Below are 17,921 nucleotides of genomic sequence, written 5' to 3' on the forward strand. Positions count from 1 at the left end.
TTTTTTTTTTTTTTTTTGCACAATAGAATACTACCCTACCATAAAGAAGAATAAGCTTGTGACATTTCTAGCTAAATGGATACACTTTAAAACCATACTTGTTTTTTGGTTTGTTGTTTTTTTTGAGACAGGGTCTCACTATGTTGTTCAGACTGACCTAGAATTCACTATGCAGCCCAGGCTTGTCTCGAACTAACAGCGATCCTCCTGCCTTAGTCTCCCAAGTGCTGGGATTACAGGCATGCGCCACCACGACCGGCCAAGACCATACTCTTAAGTGAGACAAATCAATACTGCAAGGTCTCTCAGGTGTGAGAAACCAAAAGTGGATATAAGAACCAAAATGTATAACAGATATGGGGAAATGGGACAAAAATGTTCAAATGAGATAGGGGAATAAAGGAGGGGGAGGGGGAAAGGAAAGAAGGTACAAGGAAAAGAAAAAGAATAAAAGGAAAAATGGAAATCAATTTTTTGTAAGTAAGAAGTGAAGAAGGATCAAGGTGGGGAAACAGGAAAAAGAAGCAAGATATATCACATACAGGTACAAATGCCCTATGATGAATGCTATCATGAGTATCTAAAATGTAGCAATAAAGGTTTTGGTTAAAAAAAAAAAAAAAAAGATTCAGTATATACTGGGACTGGTGGCGCAAGCCTGTAATCCCAGCACTCAGGAGGCTGATACAGGAGGATCACTTTGAGTTCCAGGCCAGCCTACAAAGTAAATTCAAGACCAGCCTGACTTATATAGCAAGAGCCAGCCTCCAAATAAATAAATAAATAAATAACCAACCAACCAACCACCAAAAAAGATTCAGTATAGCCCAGTGTGGTGGCATATGCCTATTATCCCAGCTGTTCCAGAAGCTGAGACAAGAGGATTCCAAGTTTGAGCCTAGGGGGCCACGGATTTTAGCTCAGTGGACCAGAGTTCTATCCCTGTAACCAAAAAAAAAAGTTTGAGTCCAGCCCAGACAACGCTGCAAGACTCTGATTCTGAAATTTAAAAATAAAAGGACTAGAGATGTAGCTCAGTGCTCCCTGGGTTCGATCCCCAGAACAACAACCACAACAACAACAAGTATAACTAAGTAAATCTAGTCAGGATCCAATTCAACCAGCATTGTGAGCTTCCTGGGAAAATGAAAAACAACAACATACCTGGGACAGAGGACATGGACTTGAGGATAAATTAAAGCTAAGTGTGAGCGGTAGGGTCCGACCCCCACCCCGCAAACAGGAGCCTGCTATATAGTTCAGGCTAGCCTTGAACTCACTATAGTCCTGGTGGTTGTAAATTCTCAGTGATCCTCCTGCCTCACTGAGTGCTGGGATTGTAGTTGTGCAGCACAATGTCCAGGGACTACCAACAAGAAATAGGATTTCAATAAGTGGAAACAACAGCCCAAGCAAAGGTATAAATAGGTGAGGATGGCTATCAAAATAGCGGGGAGCCTAGTAGAGGTGCACGGCCAGAAGGAGAGGAGATAAAGACAGAAAGTTGTATTTGGTTTCTTAGAAGACACATGTCTGGATCATCTGGATTTATGGATGATGGGAAGCTACTGCATACTTCTTTTTCTTCCTCTAGAAGGTGGATCAAGCCATTGATTCACTTTCTGAAACAGCGGTATTAAAATACCTGTCACTTCAATGTAAGCACATGCCTCGCACATAGAATGGCTTAATAAAATCCTGAAATTAATTACATAATTTACTTTCACAAATTATAGGAGTAATTTAGTTAAACATATTACCAATCTCATTACAGTGGCTTCTAATTTTCTCCAACCTGGAATTACACTGTGCTCAAAGATGACTGCACCTATCAGTAGCCGTCACGACCTGCAAGTTTCACCAATCAGATTCTTGGTGCTCTAGTATTTGACCATTTGATTTATAATCACTTCTTTCCCCTTTTTAAAGTCCATTTAACTCAGCAGTTAATCTTATGGTCACTGTACTGTCATGGCTTTATGTCTTCTCTATCTCTACTTCACTGAGGCAACTCTTATCCAGTAGGAGTCCTTAATTACGGTAGGTTTTTATTTTTATTTTTTTGTGGCGCTGGGACAGAACCCAGGGCCTTATGCATGCTAGCCATTCTACCACTGAGTTACAAACACCCCTCAGTAAAAAAAAAAAAATCTCATCTTGAAAAGTCTACATCAATGCTTATTAACTAGGTATTTTAAGAAAGAAACTTGGCAGCAAAATATCTTTTAAGAAATTCTAGAACAGGGTTGTAGCTCAGTGGTAGAACGACTGCCTAGCGTTTGCCAGGCCTTTCAAAAATAAAAAATTTTGGCACGCTACCATCTCAAAAACAAGTAATTTTTTAAAATTCCAGATTATCTTTCAGCTCATATTTAGTATAATTTAAATAATCTTGTGAGAAAATACTCATTAAGGCAAAGCAAATAAAATAATTCATTTTACTTGGGAAAGAATGTTTGATGATCAGTGTCACTTGGGATTCTTAATTTTAAAATAAAGCCATCAGACTTAATACAAAAAATGTCTGAAAATGAACTAGTATAAAATTATGGTTAAGTGCCATTGTGCCTTGGTAATTAATCAAATTTATCTTTACCATATTAGTGCGTGGGAGGGGCAAACTTTCCTAAAAAATGTCCTAGTTTAAACCAATATATCTTTTTTCTTTGAAATAAATGTATAGTTAAAGAGGTGAGAAGTGTCTGAGTGCTTCAAACTTGGCATCAGAATATTAATACTGTAAATAGTTCTGATATTTCAACTAAAGATTTTTTGTTTCGAGAGGCTACAGCATTTTGATTTGGCAATTGTTCCAAAAGCTGCAATCCAAGTAGGACTTAACCTGCAGTTGTGAGATCTGCAGAAGAACCAGGAATCTCGAACGACGTGCAAACTTGTGTGTACGCGAATTTTCAGAGGTGGTGGGAGGAGACATGCCACGCTTGAGGCTATCTTCAGAGCCTCAAGCAAGCCTAGTATTGTGGCCCGCTAAATTGCCAAAAGAGAAAAAAAGCGTGCATCTGAACCACCGTTAAAATAGGCTTAAACAGGATTCTCTCATCCACTGTCCCAGATCCTGGCACCAACCATCCCTTAGGGATGCCTTGTTTTAGATCTAAATAAATGGTCCATCCCACACTCCCACCCCCAGTCTTCCACTGACCCCATCCATCCTCGACCCTCCTCCGCGATCTACGGGTTGTGCACGTACCTGGGTGCTGGCTCGATTAGGGTGGTGGTGTCCAGGTAGTGGATCTTGTAGAACTCCAGCAAGGCCGGCAAATGGTCAAATTCCTGGTCCCCGATCTTAAAACGGCGGTTGGGCAGGGAGTTAATGATGTAGTGGGAGACTCGCGAGTTCTCAGACACCGACAGCACATAGTCCCCGGGGCAGGTGGAGGAGTCGCGAACCAGGAACATGCCATGGCGCTGGCCTTGGAGACGAGTCTGCGCCTCTTGGCGAGACACCGGCCCCATGTACCAGGCGGAACGGTCCGAGGAGTCGAACCTGGCGGAGGACATGGTACTGGGTCCGGGCGGCGGCTGCTCTCGCCTGTTGTGGAAGCCTTGGCCGGGCAGGCTGCTCTGGAGCTGTGAAAGGGCCTCTAGGCACGGCGCGAGGCGCGCTTAGCGGGACGGACCAACACCTTCTTCTCGGCTCCGGGCCCGCAGCATCCTCCGCCGCCGCCCGTCTGCTCCGGGGTTACCTCACTGAGACAGCCGACCCGGGAAATTCAGGGCAGAGCCCAAGAGTCTTAGCGGGAGAAGCCGAGCCGCCGCGGAGGCCGCCCCGGGGACTTTAGGCTGCCCGGCGTACCAGGGTGGCTCCAATGACTCCCGGTCCGAAAAGTACTGACTCCGCAACCCCACGGATCTGCACCGATCCCTGCTGTCACACGAAGCTCCAGCCACGAAGGAACGTTGCGCCTCCGGGGCGGTTTCTCCCAACCGGCTCCCAATAGCCACAGCAACAAAATGGCGGACGCAGGACAAGCTGCCGGCCACCTCCCCCTGCGCTCAGCGTTCTCCGTGTGCGCACGCGCGGGGACCCGCTCCCAGAGGCCGCCTGGGTCCTCCCCGTGACGTTGGTCGCGCAGCCAATCAGGAGCTCGATCGTGACGCTCTGGGCTTGCGCCGCTAGTGCCTGCTCCCGCGTTCCGGGAGGAGGCTAAGGAGGCGGTGGCTTAGGGCACTCCCTTCCTGGGCCACAGTGTGCCACCGGGGGCGCTGCCGCCGCCTGGTCTCTCAGTGCTGCCAGGAAAACAGCTGGGGCTGAGAGGGAGAGTCATTTCGCAAACCTGCTTCTGGGAACAAAGCATAAAGTACAAGCTGGGAGGCGTGGCATTCAGGTGACCTGGCTATCCAAGGGAGACTGGAGGGCGGACACACAGGGCCAGAGTGGCTCTGGAAAGGGATGACCTTGGGGGCTGAGGTGACCACCAACAGTCCGTTGGACGGCTAGGTGACCCGAGGGGCAGGTGAAGAATGGGTTAACCAGAGTAAAAGGTATAGGAAGCCTGCAGCCTGGGATAATCTGGGCCAGTTTGGGTGCTGAATTGCTGCGGTAAAATGCAAACTATTTTCGCCCATCGGGCGTGGCGTTTGTCCGCTCTGGATTCTGCCTGCTTCTCCCAGTTAATGTTCTCCATTCCACCTTGTTTATTCAGCTAGGTCAGCCCTCCTCACCTATTTTCTCCTTCCTGCCCTCACTTGAATGTGAATTTTAAAATTTTATTTTGCTTATTATTTTTTTTTGCAGTACCAGGGATCGAACTCAGGATCTTACGCTTGTGAGGCAGGCGCGGCACCACTGAGCTAAATCCTTGACTCTTGAATGTGAATTATTAAGAAAGTGGGATCTTTGTATGTCTTGTTAATCTTTGTCTTCTCTGTCTTGCTCAGTGCATGCCTCTTTTTTTTTTTATAGGATGTTTTAAACAATTTAACTGAAATCCCATTTCTGACTTCCATTTATTTTGATATATCTTAAAACTAAAAGTAAATAAGGTTCAAATGGTACAATTGATAGTGTGAAATAGGAAGAAAACGGGCAAAGGGGAAGTGGGAAGGGGAGGGGAGGAAAGGGGAAAGGAAATAAGGGAAAAGAAAAACAGTGTGAAAAAAGGAAAACATGGACGCAAAGTCTTTGCCAATAGGGAAGGGTGAAGGGGGTCAAGGGAGGGCAGGGGCCTGGGGAAAAAATAAGAACCAAGACATATATATGTAAAGATCCCAGTGATAAATACAACTGCACTCTCTGCTTTAAATGTACTAATAAGCTTAATGGAAAAAATTTTTAAACAAAATATTTTGTTTGCTTGTTTGTTTGGGTTTTTTGAGACAGGGTCTCACTGTGTAGTTGAGACTAACCTGGAACTCACTATGTAGTCCAGGCTGGTCTCAACCTCACAGCGATCCTCCTGCCTCAGCCTCCCGAGTGCTGGGATTCAGCAAAAGAATAAAATATTTTGATACATCTTGCCCCCCACCTGATTTAGAAGATTTTCAAGCCAATATAAATATTTCATAACTATGTGGCCATTTGGGTGCATATCTGCACAATACCTCACATCTTTCAGCGAGAAAAACAGAAGAGTGAAGACCTGACACCATTAACTGGGTGTCATGAGAATCTGCTCCAAATGTTGTTTCTCTGAGGTAAAGGCCCCACACACCTGTTCAATTAAGAAAACCATCCTTACAGCAGAGGATGATTTTTATTTTTAAGTCGGGCTTAGGGCGCTCAGCCGCTAATGAGGAGCTGCAGGGCAGAGCTGCATCCCCAGCTCCCGCCGTGAATCCACAGGGAGCAGGTTCCACAGACTCAGGCTCCTTCCCATGGGTTCTCAGGAAGAGCGCTTCTCTGGGCGGGGCGGGCTGCGCTTCAGCTGAACCCAGGGCCCTTTCTCTTTGGCTTCCTTCTCTTTCTGATCATTTTCCTTGACACGTTTCAGAAGCTATCTCGACTCTTTGAGTGTTTAATATGCTCAGTGCGCACATTAATCCTCTGGGCAAGTGTCTTGCCCTTACCTGGCTTGTTCACAACAATGCCAGCAGCATGCTGGGTAACACTGTACACTCGAAGTTTTGCCATGGTAACATTTGTGTGATTCCTTTTCGAACAATACCCATTCCCTTGATGTCTACAGTATCACCCTTTTTGTAGATCCCAGGTATGCGGCCAAGGAACAGCCCCATGTTCTCTAAAAGGCCTAGAGAACATTTACTGGGTTCCCCTCCTCTTTCTATTTGTGTTTGTCATTTTGGCAAATTACTGGAAGATGGCAGTTCCCGGCCGAAAGGTTCAGTGTATGCCTCTTGAGTGGATTCTTAAATATTTGTTGAATGAATGGGCTTCTGTGAATAATCAAGCCACTAGCAGCTGATCATTGGTAATAATATACCCCAATTGGGTAGACAAGAAAGCATAACCCAGATCCCTCTGCCCATGGGATTTCATTTTGGCCTTTTGTATCCCCCAAGTTCAACAAATCCTAGGTGGTATGGTGATAGGTGATGTCTACCCTAGGGCAAGCTAAAGGGCATATGTGTACTCAGCATAACCATGTTTTCATCTTCTCTAGTGATGCTTTCATGTTGTATTAGTCTCAGGTGCAATTTGAATAGCACAGAATTTGAAACATACTGCCTGAGTTCAAATCCTGACTCAGGTGACTGGCTGGGTGACCTTGGGGGTAATAACTGCATTTACCTCCGAAGTAGAAATAAATATATAAAACAAGCTAATACATGTAAAATGCTTGGTATAGAGGCTGCCACATGCTAAGCAGTGTTATAAGAATTTTCCATTATTCATTCACTCTCAACCTGAGCCTTTAACTCCGTAGTTTAAAAGTGTGAGTAGATCTCTCTGTGAGTGGGTGAGGTTGGGGAGAAAATTTTCCACTTGATTTTCTAGCTTTTTTCATGGCTAGATTTAGCATTACATCATAATTCACTCCTTGTCCAGCCGGCTTGATCTGGCTTCTACCCTTGTTTTGACTAGGACTAACATTCTGAAGGTTGTTGGTGATCTTCATGGAAGATACTCTCTTTGATGTACCTAGCATATGTATTTAGAAAAATCTCTTTTCTGGGACCCCCCCCCACTGGTTTAGCGCCTGTAACACGTACATAGTTTTCTTTTACCTGTCCAAATATACCTTCTCATTCTCTTAGCACTTTTTTGCCATCTTTTTTTTGGGGGGGGGTACTGGGGATTGAACTTGGGACCTTGCACTTGCAAGGAAGGCAGCAGAACCACTGAGCTAAATCCCCAGCCCTTTATAGCACCTTTGTCTCTAGACTAGTAATAATTATGAACACTGTGTCACTTCTTTTGACTCAAAACACCTATGTTCTAAAAGTAGAATGAAAACTGACCATAGCCTGTGATTATTAGGCAAACTGTAGTTACAGCCTAAATTAATTCTTATCACAACCTGTTATAATTACCTAATAGTACCCCTCCTTTCCTAATCTGAGCATTTTGGAGACAGACTGTAGTGTTATTAATTTTTGTATTCTTACTTCCTGCCACAGTACCCAGCACATAATGAATGGGTTTTGAATGTAGGTGGCTAAAATGCGAAGAAGCCAGACAAAAGTGAAAATGTAGTTTAGGAAAAGTAAGGCAAGGCAGTAAGATGACTGTAATTGTTTTCAGTTAACATGTATATTTTTAAAAAATAGCCAGGCATGGTGGTCTATGCCTGTAATTGCACCACTTGGAAAACTGAGGCAGAAGGATTGCTACGAGTTAGAGCCCTGCCCAGGCCACAAAGTGAGTTCAATGCTGGTCTGAACTGTACAGTAAGACCTTGTCTCAAAAGCTAAAAAAAATTGAGCTGGGAAGTAGCTCAGTTGTGCCCACAACTGCCTGGCAAGTGAAGATCCTGAGTTCAAGTCTTGTTATAAAAAAATTTAAAAATATATAAGTAAAACATATTTGGAACTAAAGTTTATTAGCTCCCTAGTTCCCTTTCTCTTTAATCTTCCATTTGGATTACATTGTACATTTCAACTTCCCTTTTTCTATCAGTAGCATCACTATTTTCCTAATTTGTAAGCTAAAAAATTCAGTAATCTTTCACTTAAGAACTCAATAGTAATACCTAATTTACATGGTACTTTTCAACTCACAGAACTTTATAGAATCCATTGTTTTATTTAGCCAAAGTCCCATGAAGTATCACTTTTACAGGTAATCCAGAGGCTCAGACCTTTTTAAGTGGTTTCAGGTTATATAAATGTGCAAGAGGGAATTCCGGAAATCTTTAAATCTTTTGATTCGAGATCAAAGTCCTATATTTCACTCTGGCAACTGCCTATGATTTAGACCATTTTCTGTTTTGCAGATAGGAAAACATCTTTCAGAGTAACTTTTTACACTTGATCTTGGCTAGAAGGCTGAGAAGTGATCAAAGTAACTTTTTTTAGCTGGGCATGATGGCACATGTCTACTTTTTCAGTACTCTGGGAGTCTGAGGCAGGATGATCAAAAGTTCAAGCCCACCATGGGCAATTTAGTGACTTAGGGAGACTCTGTCTCAAAATTTTTAAGAAACTTTTTTTTTGAAACAGGGTCTTGCTTTATAATGTAGGCTGTCCTTGAATTCACTATGTAGCCCAGGCTGACCTCAAATGCAAACTCCTGGTCATCCTCTGGCACACACCTGTAATTCCAGCACTGAGGAGGCTGAGGCATGAGGATCATGGTGAATCAAGGCCAGCCTGGGCTACTTAGTGAGTTGAAGTCCAGCTTGCACTACAGAGCAAGAACTTGTCTCAAAAAATAAAAGAAAAGGCTGGGCATGGTGGCACATACCTGTAATCTCAGCATTCTGGGAGGCTGACACAGGAGAATCACAAATTTGAGCCTAGTATTGGCAATTTAGCAATTTAAATGTAATCCTGTCTTGAAAGGGGCAGAGAATGTAGCTTAGTGTGAAGGGCCTGGGTTCAATCCACACTACAGTAAATAAATGGGCTGGGGATGTAGCCCAGTATAAGGCAGACCCTAGGTTCAATAATCAGTACTGCAAAACAAACAAAATGACGAGAGGAAAGATGAGGTCCTACAAGGTAACTTTTTTAGCTGGGCATATTGGTACATGTTTACATTCCCAGTACAAAGAAAGTAACTTTGGTGGGGGGTGCTGAAGCTTGAACCTGTAGACTAAGCATACTCTCTATCGCTGACATATGCCTTCCTTTCTGTGTTACTTTTCTCTTGTTGCTAAGACAAAATACCTGACACCTAAAATTAAAAGGGAAATGTTTGTTTAGCTCATGTTTTGTAGAGGTTTGAGTCCGTAAGCTGGCTCCAAGGCAGGGTAGCACATGGCAGAGGGGCAGCAGTTCACTCTGGACCAAAGGTAGCAAAGCAACAAGGGAACCCTAACAGTATCTTTCTGCCCCTTTTATTTTATCTAGACTACTGGGATTAAGGTGGTGCCAAACCAATCAGTGTAGTAGTTTAGTAATCACACGCCCTTAATCCCAGCATCACACACTCTAGATTCAGCCACCATTGAAAAAGCCATCTATGATTGGATGAAGCTTTGAGGGAACATTAGACCTAAACCATAACAGTTTCATTCAAAGTAAAATTTAGTCACAGAAGGGAGTATTAGTCTTTTTTAGGGGGGTTAGAGGGGAGTGTTAGTCTTGAAATAGGATGGCTGTATTTATCTCACAGTTGACGTAGATTTCAGGTGATACCACCATTCTACTGCCAAAATGCCTATTTCCTCCTTTAAGATTTCTTACAGATAGACTAAAATACCTCTCTGGAACCGTCCAGAGGGAAATAGGATGTAGGGTAAAACAAGAATGGTCATGTGCCCAGGTATGGTGGCACATGCCTGCAATCCCAACACTCAGGAGGCTAAGGCAGGAGGATCACCTCAAGTTTCCAGGCCAACCTGAACTACATAGTGAGTTCAGGGCCAGCTTGAACTACAAAGCAAGACCCTGCCTCAAACCTACTCCCTCAAAAAAGAAAAAAAAAAAAAAGAGAATGGGTTGTTGATATTGTTAAAGCTGGGTTGCGCGCGCGCGTGTGTGTGTGTGTGTGTGTGAATTATATTCTATTTTGGGGCGTACTGGGAATCGAACTCAGGACCTCACACTTGTGAGGTAGGCACATTGCCACTGAGCTAAATTTCCAGCCCTAATTATATTCTATTTTTATGTTTGGAATTTTTTCCCCATTTAATTTATTTGTACATTTAAAGCAAATAATACAGTTACATTTATCATTGGGATCTTGTACCTTTACATGATATGTCTTGGGTCTTGTTTTTTCCCATACCCTTTGCCATGCCTCACCCCCTTCACCCTTCCCTATTTACAAAGACTTTGTTTCCATTTTTTACTTTTTCACACCAGAGAAACTATTTGGTATTTACTCAAGTGTGTACTATTTGTTTGATTTTTTTTATAATAAAAATTTAAAGTAATAATCTCCTACTTGTCATAATAGTACATGCTGGTTTTTCTAAGTTTTAAAAATTTTTTATGAGTACATGTTTGGAGTACATGTAGTTTACGATCACCTTGGGGAGTGGGTGGAGTACATGTAGTTTACAATCACCTTGGGGAGTGGGTACATGTACATACTACAGCTAGTTTTTTTTTTTTTAATCCTTTTCCTTCCCTCCCCCGGGTATGTGCTATTAATCCCAACATTCTGGGAGGCTGAGGGAGAAAGATCGCAAGTTCAAGCCCAACCAGGTCAAAAGCCCTGGGTTTAATCCCCAGTACCACACACAGATACACACACACACACACACAAGCCCTTTATGATTATTTAGCACTCACAAGACAAACTTTCTAAAGTTTCCTCCAAAAAACATACCTAAATACTAAGAGACAACAAAATGGAAGTGAGTGGAGATGCAGCAATGGAAGCATGAAAGAAGGGCTGTAACATACAGCTTATGATTCTATCTTACCTTGCTTATTCCCAGGTTTTCCAGGTGATATTATACTTAGGTTCCTGTTTTCTATGATAATAATAGTCTAGACTCAAAGAATCAAAAAGACTTTTTGAGCAACTTGTCTGGGTTCTTTACTCCCAAGTTCTGATGCTGCCTCTGCAGAGGCTACAACTTTGGAACCTATTATTGACTTTTTCTTCTCTCTACCAGTCCTTTGGGCAACAATTAAGGCCTGGCAGTCTTCCCAGACTGCTTTCTTACATAAGACACAGAGAATAAACTTCTGTCCCTTCCTTCTGCCCTTGATTCCTTTTTAGCAATGATGCTAAGAATAGAAGTGGCATGACAATGTAGATATGGAATTACGTGATATATTTATTTCAGTGAATTGATAAGATCATCAGTCTTCATATGCTCTCTACAGAAAGACCTGTTCCATTTCTATTGTGTTTACTAACTTGACTTCATGATTTCTTTGTGTTTCTATGCAGTAAATTTTCTCTCATCTGTACTTAGTCTCCCATTTTTGAGCAATTATTTTTCAATGCTGGGGATTGAACTAACTTTGCATTTTATAGATGAATATCCTACCACTGAGATACCCCCAGAACAGACACCTTGGTTAACTGATGCTTTTCTTTTTTCCTTCCACTCTATTACTTTGCTGCTATAATACTTATGAAACAGTAATCATATCCCAATTATAACTGTGTGTATGTTGCTAGGTACTGAACTTAGGGCCTCATTCATCCTAAGCAAGTACTCTATCACTGTGCTCCCTTCCAACCCCAATTATAATTTTACATACCAAGCTATCAATTTAATAATCATTTCTGGGGCTGGGGGTTTAGCTCAGTGGTTCTGCCACCTGCCTTGCAAGCGCAAGGACCCAAGTTTGATCCCCAGTACCAAAAAAAATATCATTTCTGAGTTGGGTGTAGCTCAGGGCTTGAGCCCTTGCATAGCATGTGCAAAGCCCTGTGTTACACATCTCTATCACCCCTCCATCCCTCAAAGTTGCTTCTTTCTTTCTTTCTTTCTTTTTTTTTTTTTTTTTTTTTTTTTTTTTGAGACAGGGTCTCACTATAGTTCAGGCTGGCTTTAAACATGTAGTACAGGTGTGTGCCACCGGGCCCAGAAAGTCATTTCTTTCATGGGATGCTGTCTCTGACTTAGACTTAGTTGCCTTATCCAGGAGCCCTTTTGACCACTGTAAAAAACACTGATATAAAACAAAAAACAAAAACAAAAAACCCCTGATCTTTTGTCCAAATGATTGATTGATTGATTATTTTGTGTGGTACTGGGAATTGAACCTAGGGTTTTCACACTAAACTGCATCCCTCGTCCTTTCTTTTTTGAGACAGGGTCTTGCTAAGTCACTGCTGAGTTGCCCAGGCTGGGCTTGAACTTCTGATTCTTCTGCCTCAGTATGCCAGGGTGCTGGGATTGCAGATGTATGCCACCACTCTTAGCTCATTTTAGTACATGGTACCTCTTGCCATGTTCTTTCCTTCCTTTTTTTGGTACTGGGGATTGAATCCAGGGCCTCATGCATCCCTCCTTCCCCCTTGACACAGCATTTCACTATATTTCCCAGGCTGGTGGGCTCACGTGAGCCTTCTGCCTCAGCCTCTTCAGTAGCTGGGTGAATGAACACACCACTAGGCATAGCATCACCATTTTCTAATATAATTTTAATTGTTTGGTCAACTCTTCAATGATTACTTTCTTTTGTTTTGTTTTTTGAGATAGGATCTCACTATGTAGTTTGGGCTGGCCTAGAACTTACTGTGTAGCTCAGGCTGGCCTTAACTTGCAGTGATCCACTTTCTTGTTACTTAGCTACTTCTGTTCTGATAGGCAAATAATCTTGTTTCCCCTGGATTTCAGAACACTGACACATCATTATTTCTAAGCAGGAAATGATCCATGACTACGAGTCATGGATTCCTTCTCACACTTAAGCCAGTTCTGGGGCTGGGGATTTAGCTGAGTGGTCCTGTCGCCTGCCTTGCAAGCACAAAGACCGGAGTTCAATCCCTGGTACACAAAAAAAAGCCAGTTCTATGTAACTCTGAACCAGGGCTCAGAAAATGTTTACTGCCAGCTAGTATATATGTTAGGCTTTTTGGACCAAGAGGAAAATCAAGGATATTCAGTGATTGTTTTTCCCTCTTATTGAGATGAGATCTTGCTGTGTTGCCCATGCTCACCTGGACTCTGGTCTACGTCACTCAGCCTCCCAAGCAGCTGGAATTGCAGAATTGCACCACCAACCACAGCTGGCTAAATCAAGGATATTATGTAGGTACTTGTGTAATGAAAAACTTCTATAAAATTTTATTGATTGATTCAAAATATAATGATGTATCACTAAATATACTAAAAAGAACAGTTTTGTTCTTTTCTTTTTTGTAGTGCTGGGGATCAAGCTTAGAGCCCCAGACTAACTAAGCAAGCACGCTGTCACTGAGTATATCTGTTTTGTTCCTTATGCGGAACCTCAACCTTCTAGAAAAAGAAGAGCAGGAGAACTCCAAAGCTTATACAAGGGAGGAAATTATAAAGACCAGAGAAGAAATCAGTGCAATAGAGGCTAAGAAGATGAAAAAAAAAAAAGGCAAAGAGTTGGTTCTTTGAAAGAATAAACAAAATTGGCAAACCCTTAGCCAACCCTATCAAAACGTGGTGGGGGAGGGGAAGACCCAAATCCATGGAATTAGGAATGAAAAGTGTGAAATTACAACAGACTCAGAAGAAATCCAGAGGATCATCAATACCTTCTTTGAGAACCAATATGCCAGTAAGATGGAAAACAGAAGAAATGGACAGATTTCTAGATATATATGAATTACCAAAGTTTAATGAAGAAGACTGAAAAATTTTAAACAACCCAATATCAATCAATGAAACTGAAAATGTAATGAAAGACTTACCACTGAAGAAAAGCCTGGGTTATGATGGTTTCACTGCCGAATTCTAGAAGATATTTAGAGAACTATTGCCACTACTGTTTAAACTCTTTGATAAAATCGAAAGGGAAGCAGTACTCCCAAATTCAATACTCCCAAGCATCACCATGATTTCAAAAGCAGAGAAAGACCCAACCAAAAAAGAGAATTATAGGCCAATCTCACTAAGGAACATAGATGCGAAAATTCTCAATAAGATACTGGCAAACAGAATGCAGAAGATCATTCAGAAGATCATACACCTAGACCAAGTGGGATTCATCCAAAGGATGCAGGGATGGTTCAGTACATACAAATCAATGAATGTAATACACAATATTAATATAGCTAAGGGAAAAAAACCCATATGGTAATCTCGATGCATAAAAAGTGATTGACAAAATCCAACACACATTCATGATAAAAACCCTACAGAAAATTGGAATAGATGATCTCTACCTCAACCTGATAAAAGCCATCTATGAAAAACTAACAGCCAATATTAAACTAAATGGTCAAAAACTGAAATCCTTCACATTAAAATTAGGAACAAAAGAAGGATATTCACTATCACCATTCCTATGCAATATAGTTTAGCCACAGCAGTTAGAAAAGAGAAAGAAAAAGAATAAAGATAGGAAACAAAGAAGTTAAATTGTCATTATGTGCAGATGACATTATACGCTACATAGAAGACCCCAAGAACTCCACCAAAAGTCTTCTAGACTTAATAACCAAATCCAATAGAGTAGCTGGATACAAAGTCAATGCACAAAAATCAATAGCTCACTGAAAGAGGAACTGAAGAAACAACGCCTTTCACAATAGCATCCAAAAAATTTAAATATCTACGAATCAACCTAATCAACAAAGTCAAAGAGCTCTACTCTGAAAACTATAGTATTCTGAAAATAGAGGTCAAAGAAGATATCAGAAAATGGAAACACATCCCTTTCTCCTGGGTAGGAAAACCAATATAGTAAAAATGACCATATGTCCAAAATTTCTAAGATTCAATGCAATACCAATTGAAACTCCAACAATATATTTTACAGAACTTGAAAAAACAATCCAAAAATTCATTTGGAACAAGAGACCTAGAATAGCAAAGGCAATTCTAGGCAAAAAAGACAAGGTAGAGGGTATCACAATCCCCAACTTGAAACTATATTACAAAGCTACTGTGATAAAAGCTGCATGGTACTGGCAAAGACACAGACCCTAGGGTCAACGAAACTGATTAGAAGATGCAGAAACAACTTCAGACACACTCAGCCACCTCATCTTTGACAAAGGAGCCAAACACCCTCACTGGAGGAAAGATAGCCTCTTTAATAAATGGTGCTGGAAGAACTGGGTTTCAGCTTGACAAAGATTAAAAGTTCGTCTATATCTCCATGCACGAAACTAAAATTGAAACAGATTAAAGATCTAGATATTAAAACAAATGCTAAACTGGCTGGAAAAGAGGTTAAGTAGATTCTTGAAGGCATTGGTTTAGAAAAGATTTCATGAACAAAACCTAAGTTGCACATCAGCTAGCACAAAGAACAAGTGGGATCTCTTATTAAAAAGCTTTTAGAAAAAAATGTGAGAGAATGAAAAGATGAAAATAAAGTGTTTGTAGATGGGGAGGGGAGGAGGGGGTGAAGGGAGGGCAGAGGTAAGGGGAAAAAATGAGAATCAAGACTTGCCATGTAAAGGTACATGATCCCAACAATGAATGTAACTGTACTGTATCCCTAAATGTACCAATAAACTCAATTAAAAAAAAAAAAAAGCTTTTGCATAGCAAGAGAAACCACCACAGCATGAAGAGACAATCCACAATGTGGGAAAATATTTTTACCAGCTGTTCCTCAGACAAAGGTTTACTATCTAGAATATATAAAGAACTTTAAAAAATCAGACCTCCCAAATTGAAAGACCCAACGCCCAAAATGGGCATCTGAAATGAAGAGACATTCTCAAGAAGTAGAAATAGCAAATAAACATACGGTCATTCAAGAGATGCAAATGAAAACAATGCTGAGATTCCACCTCACCCCAGAAAGAATGGCTGCTATCAAGAAATCAACCAGTAACAAATGCTGGTCGGGCTGTGGGGAGACAGGAACCCTTCTCCACCATTGGTGGGAGTGCAGACTGGTGCAACTGCTGTGGAAATCAGTATGGAGATGCCTCAAACAACTAGGATTAGAAGTTTTATTTGACCCAGCTATTCCTCTGTTGGTTATCTCCCAGAAAAATTTAAAAAAGCATACCACAGTGATATATGCACACCCATGTTCATTGTGACCCAGCTATTCCTCTGTGGGTTATCTCCCAGAAAAATTTAAAAAAGCATACCACATTGATATATGCACACCCATGTTCATTGTGACACAGTTTGTAATAGCTAAAACTTGGAAACAGCCCAATTGCCCTTCAACTGGAGACTGGACAAAGAAAACGTTTTTTGTTTTGTTTTGTTTGGTACCAGGGATCAAATTCCGGTCCTTGTGTTTACAAGGCAGGCGGTGGAACCACTGAGCTAAATCCCCAGCCTGAAAATGTGTGTTTTTAAAAATTAAAATGGAGTACTACTCAGCCATACAGAATGAGAAACTAGGGACATTTATAGCTAAATGGATGTACATTGAGGCCATACTCTTAAGTGAAATAAATAGGACACATGTGCAAATACAGAATAGTTTCTTTGGTGTGATAAACTGAAAGTGTAAATAAAGATCAAACTGTATGATAGATAATGTGAAATAGGAAGAAAAGGCCCAAAGGGGAAGGGGAAGTGGGAAGGGTAGGGGAAAGGAAAGATGTGAAAGGAATAAATATGAAAAGAGGAAAAAAAGGGAAAGAAAGTCTTTGTAAATAGGTAAGGGTGGAGAGGTTGAACAGAGGACAGGGGAATGGGGAAAACAATAAGAACCAAGATATATTATGTAAAGGTTCATATTCCCAGTAATGAATGCCAGCATATTGTGTACCTAAAATGTACCAATAAAGCTAATGGAAAAATTTTCTAGTTTGGTAACACAGTATAGATTGAAATATTTTCTTCAGACAAGTTCCATATGAATAATGAGTAACTGTAGGCACTGAATACTGATTATGGCTTGTGTTTGGATGTCCTCCCAAAGCCCCATGTAGGGCTTTTTCAGAGGTGGCTGTATCTAGAGTGTGTGACTGGTTCATGGTGCTGTGTTCGGATTAAGGATGTGTGATTACTAAATCAGTCCACTGATTAACCGGTTTGGCAACACCCTAATCCCAGTAGCCTAGACAGAGGATAAAAGGGCCAGAAAGATAACTGTTAAGGTCCCTTGTTGCTTTGCTACCATCAGTGTGCCATGAACTGTTGGCCCTCTGTCATGTGCCACTCTGCCTTGTAGTCAGCCGACTATGGACTGAAACCCCTACGAACTGTGAATAAACCTTTCCTCCTTTAACTTTGGCTATTGGGTATTTTGTCTCAGCAATGAGAAAAGTAACTAAGACAATACCTTACACTTTCTAGAACTTTATAAATTAGTTAAACTAAGACTTTCTACTTCAGGCATCTTTTTCACCAGTTGTGATACATATTAGCAGATTCCTTGCCAGTATGTGTGTTTGTGTGTGTGTGTGTGTGTGTGTGTGTGTGTATCCTAATCTTTTTCATTTATTTGTTTGTTTGTTTGTTTATGGTACAGGGGACCAAACTCAGGTCCTTGTGCTTGTGAGGCAGGCAGTGGAACCACTAAGCTCAATGCCCAGCCCAACAGGTAGTTTATATTGAATTAGTGTTTTTTTTCAACTTCTCTGGATATAGTTTTGCAGGTGTGTGGTACACACCTATAATCCTAGTACTCTGGGAAGCTGAGGCAGAAGAATTGCAAATTCAACCCTAGCCTGGGCAACTTAGACGTCCTTGTGCTTGTGAGGCAGGCAGTGGAACCACTAAGCTCAATGCCCAGCCCAACAGGTAGTTTATATTGAATTAGTGTTTTTTTTCAACTTCTCTGGATATAGTTTTGCAGGTGTGTGG

At 41.5% G+C, this 17,921-nt stretch overlaps 1 protein-coding gene and 1 long non-coding RNA gene across 2 annotated transcripts in view; one reads left to right on the forward strand and one right to left on the reverse strand.

The window, feature by feature from the left end:
- The window catches only part of Crkl (CRK like proto-oncogene, adaptor protein), a 26,996-nt gene extending 22,955 nt beyond the window's left edge, over window positions 1–4,041 (reverse strand). The window contains exon 1 of the mRNA XM_010620774.2: window positions 3,212–4,041. Coding sequence (XP_010619076.1) covers window positions 3,212–3,522 — 311 coding nt within the window. The 5' untranslated portion in view covers window positions 3,523–4,041. The remainder of the gene's footprint in view (window positions 1–3,211) is intronic.
- Window positions 4,042–4,123: 82 nt separating this feature from the next.
- LOC104859871 lies at window positions 4,124–13,479 on the forward strand. The gene is made up of 3 exons (XR_779502.3): window positions 4,124–4,349; window positions 13,130–13,250; window positions 13,365–13,479. It is a non-coding gene; the product is annotated as an uncharacterized LOC104859871 (long non-coding RNA).
- The last annotated feature ends 4,442 nt before the right edge of the window (window positions 13,480–17,921 follow it).

The sequence above is a fragment of the Fukomys damarensis genome, unplaced genomic scaffold, assembly GCF_012274545.1.
Source record: "Fukomys damarensis isolate Sample0158 unplaced genomic scaffold, DMR_v1.0_HiC HiC_scaffold_34, whole genome shotgun sequence".
In the NCBI taxonomy this organism is placed as follows: domain Eukaryota; kingdom Metazoa; phylum Chordata; class Mammalia; order Rodentia; family Bathyergidae; genus Fukomys; species Fukomys damarensis.